The following is a 16,293-nucleotide window of genomic DNA, read 5'->3' on the forward strand; positions in this document are numbered from 1 at the left end:
AGTGACACGGCTGGAGCGTGTGTGGGGGGGGTTGTTATGAGCTACTCCGGAGAGAATTTTAGTTAATTAGCGTTCGTGTCTAATGGCTTTTAGTTAGGCTTCTCTTAGTTTAAATACCTTTTTGCTGAGAAGGCTTCATTAGGACAAACTAGCAAGTCTTGCTCCCTCAGGATGGCGAAGCTTTTGCCTGTGGTGTGGAAAGAATTTATTGGGAAGAGAGGAAAAAATGGTGAGGGCTCCTCTTCCACTTTTGCAGCCTGAGTCTAGAAAGTAGAAGACTTAAGAAACAGAAGTTTTTTGACACTGTTGCTTGAACTGGCTTCAGATTGCAGAACCTGACATGGCTCAGTTGTGCACAGCAACGCTTTCTGAGTCTGTCTAGTTACAGTGATTAACTGCAACTTTTGCGTAAAAGACTCGCTCCTTGGGCTAGTTGAGAAGTCTCAAGTGTTGCAGTCATACACATTCAGTATTTCTTCCTAATTTCCTCTTGCGATGCATTGCCTCCCTTTTCTGGGCGTGCTCTTTGAGGTCTTCAGCACTGTGTGGTTTTTGTCCAGTTCTTGGAAGTCCTTTTTGCTTGTCTCATCTGTAGCATGTACTGTTAATGCCTTACCCCTGATGGATAGTCGCTCCCTCGAAACTTCTGCAGTAACCATGCAGCTCACTGCTGCCTGTGGTGCTTGTAAGCACCTGGACAGCCATCCAGCTGAAGGCTGCTTGGAAACCGGAGCTACCCGAGAGAGCGAGCTCTTCCCTTCGGAGGATGGTTCATTCCATGGTGTAGCAGATGTCTGTCAGATTTGGAATGAGGCTCAGTGCTCACTGCTGGAGGACACGGAGTGAGCGTTCGAAGCGAGCAGGCGTCGGGACTTTGGAATTGCTTGTGACATCTGAAGAGCGGGATTTCTTCCCAATGGACAAGCCGCTCATGAAGTCACCCTGCATTAAAGATGCTTCTTAGAAGGAGTTTGATAAATTCCGCACTGGGAAAAGGAATTCTGGAATCTGAGCTCAGTGGAGAAGACCAGCGATGACAAGACACTAAGGACAACATACTGGCCCTGCAAGGTATAGTTGTCTTGGTTTTGTTGTCCTCTGCTCTGTTTCTTATTGTGGGTAGAGGGGTGGCAGGAATCAGTCAGTCAGTCAGTCAGAGAGAGTTCTGAAAGCTTCATGCTGAAACTTGTAACTGTCTGGCGGGTGTTAACTCTTTTGACCTCAGCTCTCAATGAGATCACCACCTGTTTCTTATCTCCTCTTGGGCTGTTGAACTCTGTGCTCCAGAAACACAGTCTTCTGCTGCTTACTACTGCTGTTTCTGTAAAGGTAGAAGTAAAGAATCTGCCCACACTGTCACCAGCCTTACTGAAGAGACAAATACTTGAGTCACAAAAAAACTAAATGGGAAATGAAAAATGTTAGATTATTGTCTTAGTGGCTTCTTCATTAACGCAGAAACCAAATTATGTATTTTCCTAACTTATATAGGTACGAATAGTTCTAGCTAGGGCGTTTTGCACTGATAAAGACCCCATAAAGTAGTGAACCTGTGGCAGGTAAAGCCGTGAACGTCACGGTGCTTTGACAGTCATCTCTGGTCGTTCATGAGACAGGTGCAGCACTGCAGTGTTGCAGTCACTGACCCCTTGTGTTGTTCACCAAAGCCCTGAGCTCTGCCTGCAGGTCGCTGTGTGGGACTAGTAAAGTAGAGGGGGTGGCAGTGGATGCCAGGGAGGTCAAAGGGCACAACTGTCCTGCAGGGAAACTGGTGCCTTGTGACTTTGACTGCTGAATTGCCAGAGCCTGCTGTCCCGGTAGGAGTCAGGTTATCTGGAGCTCACGTACATCCATTTGTTACCAGAGGAGAACCTGTCCTTTGCTTCTCCCCTCAGCTGACCAGATGCTGACACTCCTTCTCGGGTAGTGACAGCAAGCTGCTTTCTGAACTCCACCTGAAACCAGGCCGATGTACAGGCAGGGTCGTGATGATTTCCTGCATAGCTGAAAATTAGAGTTAATGGTTTGGGAAGACCTACATTGAATTATTAGCTGCAATGAGGAGAATGGCATTTAAGTTAATGTTGTAAAACTATATATACAGGATGGAGTGTTTGCATTTCTTGGGGAAAGCTGCCACACATGGACTGAATCATTAAAATGCCGTTGCCCTTTTGTACTGTGAGCTGGCTCCTAATGCAGAGCTCAAAATACAGCCTCAGGATCACTTTCTTAAAAAAACAGGTCTTGTTGAATCATTCCAAATAGCTTTCTTTTTCCCAGTTAGTTATTTTGATTCTATTTTTTTATCAAGGAACAAACCCAAGAATATATAGTAAGAATAAATCTTTTCTCACATCAAACAATTCTTAGGAGACCATGCCTTGTGTTTCATTAGACATGAGCCTTAACAATAGAGCTGTCTTTGCACTGAACAGCTGCACTTGCAAAAAGCAGCTCTTGTACCATTGCGATCGTAATGTAATTCCTTTTCTTCTGATTCTTCTTCAGATGCTGTCAAGATAGACTCCAGTGCACTCAATTAGGAAGAAAATGATGTCAACTGAGATGCTTCTCTGCCTGGTCACTGTTATTTTGAAGCTGCAGAAGAGGAGTGTTGTAGAGATCTTTGTTTGCTGGTGGAAGATGGTAATCATGATGATGATGAGATGAGGTACAAGAAAAGGAAGAAAGAAGAACAACAGGTGTCTGAAACTGTAGTTGCAAAGATGGATAGAAGGTCTGATGCTGGGCTGAAGATGAAGGATTCAAGACATGTGAAAGACCAAAGCTCTCAGGTGCCTGGAGATGGAGGTACACAGCTTTTAATACGCTTCGGAAAACAGACTCAGAAGGGACACCTGCAAAGTGATGCCTCTTCCAACACTGGCGTTCCTTTGCTAGTGAATTTATACACTTCATTCTGGCAGGACCTTTTGGATAGTTTTTCCTGTACACCATTCCTCATGGCTTCATCTTGTTTGTGTAACTTGTTTATGGAGTCAGAATTTCTCTGCACGTGTCTGATGTGCTTCTTCCCTCACACGTTGATTTCTGCAGTAGAAAGCACGTCATCTTTGCTGATACCATTAGCCATGTGATGATGGAGAAAAACAAAAGAACGCCGTCACCGTTTGGATGTTCTGCTGTTTACGTACCTCAAGTTGTTTTGAATCAGTTGAGCAATTAACAAGGGGTCCTGTTGGAATTTGTTGTGGTCAAAATGGACTGATGTGGCTTGACAACTGAAGGGGATGTGCTTCCTCAGTTAAGGGAACTGTTCCAGACCAGCATTCTCCCAGGTACTCCATGTATCATCTAGTCAGTTGTCTGTGCCTTTCACGGAGCAAAAGACATGAGAAAAGCTGCTTCAGTGACTACGGAGCTCTCAGGAAGCTCTCGCTGACAAAGATATTTCTACCTGACATGTAATTATCTAGCCCTTCAAATTGATGCCAAACCAGTTGTCACTTGCCACTCAAGATGACACTTCTTATTCTAAGCGTTGCTTCTTGGAAGATGTAGAGCATTCGTAATTTCTGATCTCTTCTGATGGCTGTGGAGGATAAAGTTAAGACCTTGCTACAGTTCAAGTCTTTACTGTATGTTTTTTTGCACATGTTCAGTGGTGCAGTGTAATACTGCTGCCTTCAGAAATGTTAGTAGAAATTCAATTCTTGCATCCTCTGAGTTGTTGCTGAAGTCTGCATCCAAGATGTTTGTATTTGATTTAATTTACTGGATTTTTAGTTGATCAAGGTAGCAAAACATACTCAGGGTTACCAAATATCAGAAGAGATGCATAAGAATAGAAGAAAAAACCTTTTTAAGGAGTGCTTCGCTACAAGAGCACTCATCCAGGCAAAGGGTACGTAAAATACTTCCTCCTGAAGTGTTTTAGCGATAAGCAGTTGCTTGTCAGTAGTATTTTAGTCATTGAGGGAGAATAAACAAAAGATATGTCAAGTAAAAATAAGTGTTGCAGCACTAGTGAAGACTTTTGAAGGTACTGAATTGATGAAAATTCTTCCCTCCTCACCAGAATAACTTCCTCTGTTGCCAGGTCTTTTCTACTAATAACCCATTAATTGAACAGCTTAGAAAAATACTTAAAATCAGTAAACTTTTATCCTCTCTGATAATGCTTTGGAAGATGGCTTGGCTTGTCATCTCATGTACAGCTTCTTCCATTTTACTGTCAATACGATATGGTAAATCTGATGCTTTTTTCCTTTTAGACACTTTTTCTACAAGCACTTCAGCTGCCACCAGGGCAGCCTGGCAGTGTGCTCAGCAGTGAAGCACAGCTGCTCTTTAGCAGGAGTTGTTTCTTGGTTTATACTGTGATTTCTTGCCAGTAGATGGGTAGTCTTGCCCAGTTATGAAAAAATGACCTCTAGCCATCGGTAGATACTTAATTTTTATTTCAGTTTGTTACTTGGCTTTAGAATTATTTCTCCTTGCCCTTTCCCGAAGGTGCTGAAGCTTCTGCTGCTCCCGATGGGACTCAGTTCGGTGTTGTTCTCTCCACAGCCTTTCACACATAGGATTTGTCTGGTGTTTAGCACAACAACTGAGAACTGATTGTGTTGATTGGTAATGATGATTTAGGAGCATTGAGCTGGTGTTTGTGTAACGTGTGAAGTTGCTTTAAGAAGTCTTTGGAGAGTCTTTTTCATCCCGAATTGAAATTTTTCAGTTTACAAGCAACCTAAGTTAGGCTTTTTCTCACGGCCACTGAGGAAGAGATGACTGAAAACGGTTGCTAAGGGCGTGTGGTTTATTATCAATTGGACTGTTAAATTCTCTGTGTCTACCTTTCTTATCTGTTATCAGCCACCTCTTTCTAATGCAGAACGAGCTGCTGAGTGTCAGTCTAGACTGGGATTTGACTCTTCTTGTGACCAGCCTTGGAGCTGTGTTGGACCTGTGGGAGACCCAACCTCTGTATAACCTGAAGCTGTTTGATCTGCAGTCCTTTACTCAGTTTGGTCTAGGTTCCTCCTGCCTCCCATGAGGCTTTTTCACTGGTTTGACTTTTTCTGCCAGTTTAGATCTATGGTTGCTTAATTTTTAAGCTCTTGCCATTCCTGATAGAAATTCTTTGCTTTCGTTGATTTTAGAGGAAGAGGACAAAAAAAAAAAGCAGGGGAAAAAAAAGCCAAGTGGTCATATAATAGGATTTTCCTTCAGGATTTTCATTAAACTGTTCTTCTTTGCTTATATTCTTGAACAGATTCTGGAAAACTGTTCAAGAAATTCTGGCTCTGTTTAACTTTAAATAAAGAGAATCCTGGTCATCTCTCTTTTGAGAATTAGGAAAGATTGAGAAAGGTGGCATTCGAAAAAGTGAGCGCACTGAGTTGAGTGAAAACAGCCATGGTGGCAGGGATTTGTACCTGGTGTAGATTGTATTTGCCCATTAGAATTTGTCAGCGTATTCTGAAGAATTGAAGCTGTTTTTAAAAGTTCTTAAAGTGTTTTTTTTAGTAATTTCCATTATCATAAGATAGACATTTTGGTGTGTGTGTAGGAGGGAAGGGATGGGTTCTGTCATTATTTAAGGGAGAGGTTAAATGTTTGGATAAGAATCTGATCTAAACATCACACTTCAGAAGTTGTTAGTCTGTTTTTATCGTGTGTATTCCTAACATAGGACTGAAGGATCTGGTGGGATTCAAGCCATGCTCCCCCTTTTCAAGGGTGATAAGGCAGGGTGGCCCAGAGTTTTTAATTTAAAATCTGAGATGACTTTATGAGAAAGATGGAAAGCCCCTGGTAATTTGATCTTTTTTTTTTTTTTTTTTAACTAGTCACGTGATGGTGTATGCTAACAGATGTTCCCATTTCTTGTCTCCTCTTACTAAATCTTGCATCTTACCCGGTCTTGCATCATCTCTTAGTTAATGGACTTCTTGGGACTTACACTGAGTACCCTCAAATAACACTTGTTTCATTCTCAGTCTGAGCCTTTGGGTACTACAGTAGTGCAGATACTGAAATTACACGTTTCTGTGATAATTGTGCACCAAACTATCCTGTAATTTTCCATGTTAGTCTAGTTGGTTTCTTTGTGCACTTGTATGACTTTGAACCCTAAGTGATACTAAATGTCACATAGCATTGAAGTTTATTTACTATCTACCTACCATAGATAAGCTATGCTGGCAGGCCAGTGACAACTTGTAATGTTTTCTTCTGCTGAGGTGGATGTTTTATTAAAGTAGGGCTTGTTAGTGCCAGAAGACAGTGGCCTTTGAGAAGAGTCATGTAGCTGCCCCCAAACATAAATGCTTAGGGAAAATGTTTGAAATGTTTATTTCCCGAACTAGGAGTAGGTTATCGTTGCCTCTGTTTTGGCTGACTGTGCATAACGTTTCAGGTTATGGCCTCATGTGGTATTTTTATTTGTTTGTTCTTATTCCTATAGACTCTGTGTTACAGACTGAAAGACTTGTGATGAGGCTATTTAAATGTATGATCGGTTTTCTGAGCAAATGAGAAAATAGACCTGCTCTTCATCACTCCAGTTTATCATGCTCTGTGTTCTTACTGGTGAATTGACTTGGTAATTTAACACTTCTTGAAATACAAAGTGCTAGAGTCTAATGTAGGGAGACTAATACAAATTTCTTCAGTTCTGCTTTAGAGAAAAAAAAAAAACACATTAAAGGCAGAATCTTCCAGACAGCTCAGATCAGCTCTGCTTTTTAAGAGATTGCTTTTGCAAGTCTGTAATTTCTGGTGTTGAGATGTTCCAAGCTGGTACAGCATTTCAGATGTCAGTGTTTGAATTGTAAATAATGTTTGGGACTGCTCAGCATGCTGTTATTCATGTACCTCCACAAACACACTCTGGAGCTGCATGGTGAAGTTCTTAGGAAAAGTGAAACTGTTGGCATAATCAAAATAGTTGTGTTAGCTAGTCAAATGGAGAGAAGTTCTTCTGTTCTATTTTTGCCAGAGTGCTTTTAAGTTAAAAAAGCAGTAACTTCTGGAGATGTTTTTTAAGACCTGCTGAATAAGAGCATGCAATCTGCAAGAAGCCAAATGCGTGATCTAGCGTATTTTGAATCTCAACAGCAGTTAAGTGAGCACCAGGGCTATGCCCAGACATGAAGTTTTCAGACTAATGAGTGCCTTAGCAGGCAGGTGGATTTCTATTTGAGGCTGTTGTGTGTTTGAACTTCAGAACATTTAGTTCTTGCTACAACTGCAAGCAGGAATTAAAACTCAGGTGTGAAATTAAATCATTATGGCACCATTATTTGAATATAGACATGGGCTTAACATTTGTATGAGACAGATTATTGGGTTTTGGTTCAGAGTGATTCAGGCTCTTTTGTTAGTGATTGAGAGAACTGGAGGCATTTTGAATTGTGTGCAGTGGAACAGTAAAATGATGAAATTGGGGTTTGAAAGATGCATTGCGAAAGTTCGCAGTCAGCTTGCTCTGGCATAATATTTGCCATCGGTGTAGGGTTGAGATTAAACTGCCTGTTCTGTTTAAGCTCTGAAGCACTGAGCTTCATGTACCTGAAATTCAGTCTCGTTAAAACTGTGCTATTTTGTGAACTACAGAAGTGCAAGGGAAAAGTATACTGGAGGCTTGTTTCAGAAGTTAAATTGTGTGACAAAAATGACTTTTAAAGAGAGAAACGCCACCTCTAGAGTGTCTTGTAAAAACGGCTGTTTAAGAGCTAGTGGAGAGGGATAAATATATGGAAGGGCTTTAAAAGTTTTCCTAGTTGCACTGGTAAGCATGGGTATTAGTTAGCTGTTTCCTTGACATTAAACATCTTTTACAGTGATTCGAGTACATACAACATTTGAGATTTGTATTTCTGTCGGGGGCCGGAGAATGTTTCACTCGTGTTTGTCTGGTGGGACTTAATAGAGCTGCATTTTGGGTTGGATTGTTCTGAGTTGTTTGGCTCGGGTTTTGTCATCTTTTTTTTGCAAGTAAAGCATGTGGTTTGGGGCAAGAGCAAAACTCAAAGCTTGAATTCTTCTATTTCCTATAGGTTCAGGTGCAAGTCCATCCTAAACTTTCCTCTACTGAAGATGCGTTGCAGTATGTGGAGGAGTTAATTCTTCAGTTGTTAAATATGTTGTGTCAAGCTCAACCAAGAAGTTTTCTGGATGTAGAGGTACAGAGAACACTTATTACAAATCTGTAATAATTTGAACTGTTACGTGAAAGGTACTATATTAATCATTTCACAATGCAAAAGGAAAGCAATAAGTATGCATCTTGATGTAGCAGAACCTTCTGCATAAAGCCTGCTGAGTTCCCTAATAGCTGATTTTCCTATTAATTGAATTTGTTATTCAATGCACAGTAAAACTATCTCTGAGCTGTATTAGTGTTTAATAAATAAGTGTAAATTTTGTATATAAAGCTGACTGGTTCCTTTCAAAAGACCTTTTTTCCCCACTGATACTCTATGCAAACTACAGCTGCTTACTCTGAGACTCTGTGCTGCTTTCTCAGCATGGCAATTTGGGCTGATATACCCCCTGCTGCCCTAGAAATTTGAAGAAAAATAGCTCAGATACTTTTTCAGAATGAGTTTAAGAACACTTCTTTCCTCTGCATAGAGACCTGTTCTCTTACAATTGCATTTTCAAAGATCTACAGCCTCTGTTGCTCAGAAAAGAGGAGAGCTTCTTCTGAGTTTTTCTGTCTGGGGAACAAATCACTGAAGCTTCTAAGACCAGGATATCTTGGTAGCTCTTTCTGCTTAACCATGATTTGAAGACTTTGGTGCCAGGCTACAGCTCTGCGTGCTGTGTGTCTGTTGGTTTCCAGTAATTGCTTCCAGGGCCTGTGCCAAGTGACTTCCTCATGTTCTGAAGAAAATGGACTGATGGCAAAAAAACCCCTTGCAAACAAAAAATCCTTAAAGGTGTAACTGTCCTCAAGAGTCACAAATTTCGTCCTTCCTCTTGTCCTTTGAACACTGACACCTCTAATGGTGTTCCAGTGTCCCCTATTGTGGCTGACCTGTTTTGCTACATCATTCTGTTCTGGCAGCAAAGAGACAAGACAAGAGGTCTGTGGAAGATTGTTTAATGCTGTTTTAAACAACGCTAACAAAAAACTTGATGCAAAGTGTTCTATTATGAATCTTAGGGCTGTGAAGATAGGAGAAGTGCAAGGATTAGACGTGATCAAGCAACCACTGTTTACCCCGTTTGTGTTTATGCACAGCAATGCTGTCTTTAATTATATGGTCAAACACATGCTTTGTTTCCCCTGGAACACCTTCATTGTTCAGTCAGCAGGCTGGACTGTGTTAGGGGTGTGAATTGGTATTCACTTAGTAAATGAGACTTTTTTTTTTTTTTTTTGGTAGGGGGAGGACCTATACTTTCCTTTTGCCAAAGTGTTATGAGGGGAGAAAAAGAAAACCCCTGCACTTTGGAAAGTTGGGTGTCACCTTTATAGAATTTTATTCTGTCACATTTTTTGTCAGAAAGTCTTGTTTGTGTACTTTGTCCTGTACCAAGCTCTTTGTAAGTGGTCATTAACTTCATCTTCCTCATTTCATGGTTGCTCAAACAGGAGCCATATTTACGTAAGTGAGCACTTGCAACTGAAACAGTCAGTGGGAACTGTGGTCTGAAAAATAAAATGTGACGTTGTCTGAGAAAATAAATATCTGGCATCTGAATACCAGGGCCACCAAAAACAGTGAAGCTTTTGAGCCCTCAGAGACCTGTGTGTGAGTTCCAGCAGGAGAGTTGTTCAATGCATGGGAGAATGTGGGTGTCCTCAGGCACTGACTGAGGACAGGAAGGGGTAAAAGAATGGGGCATGTATGGTCCACCTGTAGACTGAAACTGTTTTAGAATAAGTGGGTGCTGTTGTATATTTTGTTTTCCTGTTATGTTCATTGTCACCATCAGAGCAGTTTGCATGTATACAGGATGGACCATGTACTGATCAGTAAAGGCAAAACAGAAACGTGCACAAGGGGAGCAAACTGTGCCTTCAGTGGCAGCTTAATTCTGGCATTTCTTAAATTTTGAGCGCTAGATAATCCTCTGATAATGATATTCTGATGCAGCCTTATGAATGTAGCGAGAAACCTTTTCCAAAATGATAAAATTTACACATGTTTTGTAAGCTTTTATAGTTAAAATGCAAACATTAGCAACCATTCCTTTAAGTAATGGAAAGTGATTTGAGAATGTAGTAATATTGCTGAGCTCATTCAGATAGTGCATTTACCATTTAGTCATGCTGTTGGTTTTTTTTTTTTAAGGATCGTGTTCAAAAAAGTTTTCCCCATCCTATTGATAAGTGGGCAATAGCTGATGCCCAGTCTGCTATTGAGAAGAGGAAACGAAGAAACCCATTATCTCTTCCAGTAGAAAAAATCCATCCCTTGTTAAAGGTAAGCAGTGATATAACCTTGTTTTTAGGATGCAATTAGAAGTTGACACCTTTGTTTCGTGTAATGTCTGTATGCTGCCTGAAACGTAGACGAAAAGGATTAAAAATATTTGTGGTTTTTACATGGTTTTAAGTTGTTCCAGTGATGTTAATGGAAAATATTTATTTCTCAGTTAAAACCCAGTTAATTCTCTTTTGGACAAAGCCAAGAACTCATTTGCTATAAGTTTGATTGTTCATTTCGCATGACTAAGAAAACACTCAAGAAACTTGTGGAAATAGCCCTAATGTTTAAATGACATTTTTGTGACAGTCAGTTGGCTGTTGACACTTCCACAACTAGTAGAGCAGCATCTACAATGACACTGTTTCTTCTCTAGGCCTACAGACTACTGTGTTTCTATTCTTAAAATAGGCTGTGGATGTGTGGTGTATCTTTAGTGAGTAGGTTTTAGTTGTAACCTGTGGTGTCTGTTTCATCAAATGGTGTAACAGTGGAATGCTTTTTTTTTTTTTTTTCTCCTCTTTCAGGAAGTTCTAGGCTACAAAATTGACCATCAAGTGTCTGTTTACATAGTAGCAGTATTAGAATACATTTCTGCAGACATCTTAAAGTTGGTTGGGAATTACGTGCGGAATATAAGACATTATGAGATTACAAAACAAGATATTAAAGTAGCAATGTGTGCTGATAAGGTAAGCCTAACCCTCATTTGTCATGTTAACAGAAAGTTGTAGTTGAATTTTGACAGGACAATGTCTGTTCCTTAGTGAGTAGGTGAAATGTTGTACCTTTGGAAGAAGAAATTAGTGCCATAAAATATGGTTCTTGCTGAAGTCAGGGGATTTTCCAATTTATCACCTCTTTTCAGTGGTTTTGTGTTGGTCTGTGTTAATGTCTTTGGTTGAGATTATCTCTGCTTCAATGAATGCCTTTTTTTTTTTTCTTCTTCTTCTTCCTACTTCACCTTTCTTTACTTTCTCTTAGGATACCTGGTGAGGTGTTAAAGAGTCAAATGCTTCTCAATCAGTAATCTTGGTCACTCTTGCTCTGGGGCAGGTCTGCTGGGGGCAGTGTTTGAAGGTACATGTTTGCATATTGGTCACAGAATGCTGACAGGATCAAGTGCTGTCTCTGCATGCTTCTTGGTATCACAGGAAAGGTGGTGAGCAGAGGAGCTGTAACAAATATGATTTAGGAACTTCAGTTATATTACACTGTAGGAACTTTGATATGTACTCAGAATAAACTTTTGAAAGGCTCCAAAGCCTGCCTGTTGGTTTAGTGCCTGAGCAGAATAACCCAGTGAAAGGTGCTGTTAAGGTGTTTTCCTTGAGTTGCATTGAGAAACTTTATAGTATATTATGGTCATACCAGTGATGTCTTTTGCTTGATTTTATCTTTTGAAAGAAAACAACTGGAACAGTTTCTTGGCCCTGTTTGCCATCTTTTCCTCAAGCACTTTTACACTTGCTTTTATGCCATCCATCCATCTGGAAAATTATGTCTTGAATGCAAAAAATCCAAACTCTGTTAAAATGCAAGCCAGTTTTCTTCTGCTGTATGCTTGGGCTTCTGATTGCTCAGAGTTTAATATCTGGGATGTAGTTACTTTAAATTGTTTCTATGGATTTCATAATAGTCAGACATCATCTTGTGAATACAGCTTGGAATCTCCCAGCTGTGTGCTAGAACTGCATCCGTGGAATAAATCTGGAAATGTTAGGGCCTCCTTGAATACCTGCATTGTTCCATGTAATTTCCTACAGTAGTAATGCTGTGATGTCCCATTCTCCAGAATTAGGAGTCTCTTTTTAACCTGAGTTCCATGTACATTAACTGACTTTGAAATATGAGCCACCTTCTGTTCTTAGAGCTTCAGAAGTCAGTCTCAGTGCAAAATGTCCATTGTTCTGCTTTCAGAGAAGCTTAAGACCAGGGTGTGTATCAGGGACTTTGACTCACTAGGAGAAAGAACCTTGCTGTGTGTCCATTTCCCTCCTCGCTAGACCTGTATATTTTTGAGGAGTGTTAGTACAAGACACGAGTGAAGAATGACTTCTCCTAGGTACGTGTTTCTTCCAGTATTCAAGTTTGATGAACCTGCCAGACCATCTCTTGAACTTACAGATCCCCAGGTATTCTCTTGCACAATAGTTCATTGGTCTGAGACTGGTGATCAACAGCTTGGTTAACTGACGTCCTCTGGAGAAGTGCCTGTAACATGCTTGATGTTAAAAAAATTGTTGATAGTACTAATTAGTTAAATAACATTTCTTAAGGAAGATGACTTTTACTGTAAATACCAGGCTAAATGTCATTGTGGCTCATTCAGAACTTTAATTCTTGATCTCCAGTTTTACAATTATTTTGAAAAAACACTTTTCCATTCTGTTTTCTTCCACTTTAAAAGCTCTAGTTCATGTTTAATGTGTTAGCATTCCCTCCTGTGGCTCTCCCGAGGAGTATTTACAGCTTTGATCCTTGACTCTTTTCCTCAGTTTTTCAGTGACTGACATCAGTCGTGTCAGTAAAGGCACAGGTTGCCATGGCTTCACCTCCATCTGTTTGGAATGGAGACTGGCAAGCAGTAAATGAAGTTCTCATTTATTTTAAAGTTCACATACATTGATAAATTTCATGACTTCTTGGAAAGAGTGTAGCGCTGGGCAGCAGATTTGTTCATAAATACTGTCCCATCTGTCTATCCCAGGATGAAGTCATCTTTTATGCTGAACTGTATCTTAGGCTGGCTTCTTGTTATTTGCTACATCATTGTGGGTTGCTTGTGGACCCTCTTTAGGTTTTCTCTCTGCTAAAGATACTTCAAATAAGGATGCCTTTTACTAATTTGCAGTCAACTTACTTATTTTATCCTTAAGATATTCTAAGATTACAATGAGTGTAATGAAAACAACCCAGAGTGTGATATCTGCTTGCCACTTGCTGTGTCATTGTAATGACTCCTGACTGAGACACCACATTTGGAAGAAGTGTTCAGTGATCCACTTTTGTTGAGAAGTTTAAATTATTATTTGCTTGTGTTTGGTAAGCCTTACTTGTTATGAATTGGGACCTCTGGTAGTCAGAGTTTTTAGAGGTCCTTTTGTCTATGTAGTTCTGCAATGTGACTGCTTTGTGAAGTGGGTGCCCTTCCTCAAGGGTTCATTATAACAAGAGAACTCAGCAGATAAGGACAGAAACTGGGCCATGTACAGTCTGTGAACAGGCCAGTGTTCTTTGTGGGGAGATCACAGGATTCTGAGCATGATCACGTGTGACTTCCTGTTAAAGCTAAAACTGCAAAGCCAAAATGTACACACCTTTTGACTTCAGATAGTATAGCATCTTCAGAAACTTAGATTGTGCATGGCCGATTCAGAGTAATACAATACAGCTGAATGCTAATTGTCTTTGTGTACTTCACAGACCTTTCAAAATTGTAATTGATTTTAGGACCACGTTCTTGGAGAGATGCCTGGATTGGTCTAAATAACTGGGAATCTTCAGAGATTACCACTGCACATAATGACTTGCAAATTCACGGCAATGGATATTGCTTCTGTAGTGCTCAACTGATTGCAGAGTGATAATACATAAGTCTTACTGCTGATCAGTCTGATTTCACGGGAATAATAGGTTTTCTTCATTGGTAATGTACTGGTCAATCTTGAAAAGAGGTTCTGACTTCGTGGATTTCCCTCTCTTTGCTACCTAGGTATTAATGGATATGTTCCATCAAGATGTAGAAGATTTAAGTGCACTAACTTTATCTGATGAAGAACCCTCCACCTCAGGGGAGCAAACCTATTATGACCTAGTGAAGTCATTTATGGCAGAAGTTCGACAATACATAAGGGAACTAAACCTCATTATCAGAGTTTTTAGAGAGCCATATGCCTCCAACTCCAAACTATTTTCATCTCATGTAAGTACTGTGCAAACCACAAACAAAAAAAAGCACCTACTATAATATCTATAAATGTAGATGAATACTTCTGAAATTCAACTGTTGTCCAGTTTAACATATCGGTAGTAGAGAAAGCATTTGTCTTGAGTTCTGAAATGGAAATAATAAAAGAGCGCTTGTGGGGAAGTATGGGTTTTGTAGGACTGTGGAAGAAACCTCTCAATTTGCTATATTCACTTACAGGCTTGTAATTTTAAGATTTTTCACTGTTCTTTGCCACATTTGAAGAACTGTAAATTTTTACATATTTATAGATATTCATTATTTTAAAAATACATTTAATCGTCTTATATAAATTGTAGAAAAGGTATGTTATAAAAGTAATTGTAGAATCTTGTTCTGTTTAGGAAAGTTCTTCGACTTCCACATTATAACAGAGTAGCCTTGCACATTTGATTTTTGTCTTGTTCTGTTGCTTTTTGCAGGATGTGGAAAATATATTTAGTCGTATATCAGACATTCATGAACTTAGTGTGAAGTTACTGGGTCATATAGAAGACACTGTTGAAATGACAGATGAAGGTAGTCCTCACCCACTAGTAGGCAGCTGTTTTGAAGACATGGCAGAGGTAAGAAAAAGCACTTACTTGGTTTGGGGTTTTTTTGCTATTCATATGTATTTTAATACTTGCAATTAGATGTAAAGTGCATGTCTGTTCTAGCTGCCTTTGTTGAGTTTGAGGTCTCTTCTTCCAGCCCCACGATAATGAAGGAACTGGCCATTTTGAGTGCTCTTACCTCTTTAGTCTCTAAACCTCAGCTTTTAGAGTGACTGTTTAAACTTTCAAGAGCACAGGTGGAAAAAATTGAACAGAAAACCTGTGACTAGACTTTGACAGAAATGGAAGTGTCCTGTAAATCATCTGTAGATCAAGATTGCTGTGGAAAGACAAAGGGCTGCTTTGCCAACAGGCTTACTAAGCTGGTGAGGAAGGTTTTTGAACTGGGCTCATTAGTGGATGGAGACCAAAGCTTGCAGATTGAAGAGTTGAGAAGAGGACGAGCTTAACAGAAAGCATGGCAACAAAGGTTCTTGCACCTTCCTCCTGAGGAGGTGGGATGGCCAAAGGCTCCTCTGAAGTGTCTGTTTCCCCAGGGTGCTCGTGCTCATGCGCAGACAAGAGGATCTGGAAGTCTGTGCACAATTGCAGAGCTGTGGTGTGACTGTAATGAGTGACATGGCAGGAAGGACTGCTGTGATGGAGGGCATGAATGAATGAAAATGGGTGCTCAGGAAGGACAGGGATGGGAGGGGATGAGGCCAGCAGGCCTAACAAAATATCAGCTCAAGTATGTGGAGCTCTGGTATGGAATAAATGAGCTGGATGAATGCTTAAGGATCAGAATCAGAGAATGCTACCAAAGGACACGGTGTGGTCAAGCTTCTCCTGCAAAGTCTGCCCAATTGACAAGTGGCACAACCCTTTTCTGAACAAGTAGGAGTCATCTCTTTATCACAGGCTCTAGCTTTCTTGGGAGAGAGGCAGTGTGTTCAGAACACATGGAATATGCATTCGCAGTCTCTGAGAAAAGAGGGTTGGTCTGGTAGGAGGCAAGGACATGCACAGTTCCTTGTTTAGTGGAACTTGGGCTCCTCACTACAAGAAAGATCCGGAGGTGCTGGAGTGTGTCCAAAGAAGAGGAACAAAGCTGGTGGAGTGTCCAGAGAATGTGTCCTGTGCGGAGCAGCTGAGGGAGCTGGGGTTGTTTAACCCGGATAGAAGGAGGCTGGGGGGACCTTATCACTCTTTACAGATACCTGAAAGGAGGTTGTGAAAAAGTGGGTGTTGGTCTCCTCTCCCAGGTAGCAAGTGATAGGAGAAGAGGAAATGGCCTCAAGTGAGTTTTGGAGATAGTGTTATGCCCAATCTCAAAAACACTGTTGAGGAGGTTCCTGTAAACTAGAGGCTGGTCAGTCTT

The 16,293-nt window shown here is 40.5% G+C and overlaps 1 protein-coding gene across 3 annotated transcripts in view; it reads left to right on the forward strand.

Moving 5' to 3' along the window:
• SOS1 (SOS Ras/Rac guanine nucleotide exchange factor 1) overlaps positions 1–16,293 on the forward strand; it is a 47,356-nt gene that overhangs the window by 426 nt on the left and 30,637 nt on the right. The window contains exons 1-6 of one of the 3 annotated variants that reach the window (XM_050315804.1): positions 2,794–2,814; positions 8,025–8,150; positions 10,272–10,403; positions 10,934–11,098; positions 14,122–14,331; positions 14,799–14,942. In XM_050315804.1, the coding sequence (XP_050171761.1) occupies positions 2,809–2,814; positions 8,025–8,150; positions 10,272–10,403; positions 10,934–11,098; positions 14,122–14,331; positions 14,799–14,942 (783 nt within the window). In that variant the 5' untranslated portion in view covers positions 2,794–2,808. Of the gene's footprint in view, positions 1–2,793; positions 2,815–3,537; positions 3,571–8,024; positions 8,151–10,271; positions 10,404–10,933; positions 11,099–14,121; positions 14,332–14,798; positions 14,943–16,293 lie in introns of those variants that run through there. The other 2 variants (XM_050315803.1, XM_050315802.1) reach the window with 2 other exon arrangements.

This window comes from Myiozetetes cayanensis, unplaced genomic scaffold (genome assembly GCF_022539395.1).
Source record: "Myiozetetes cayanensis isolate MyiCay16 unplaced genomic scaffold, myiCay2020 scf2-11, whole genome shotgun sequence".
NCBI lineage: Eukaryota > Metazoa > Chordata > Aves > Passeriformes > Tyrannidae > Myiozetetes > Myiozetetes cayanensis.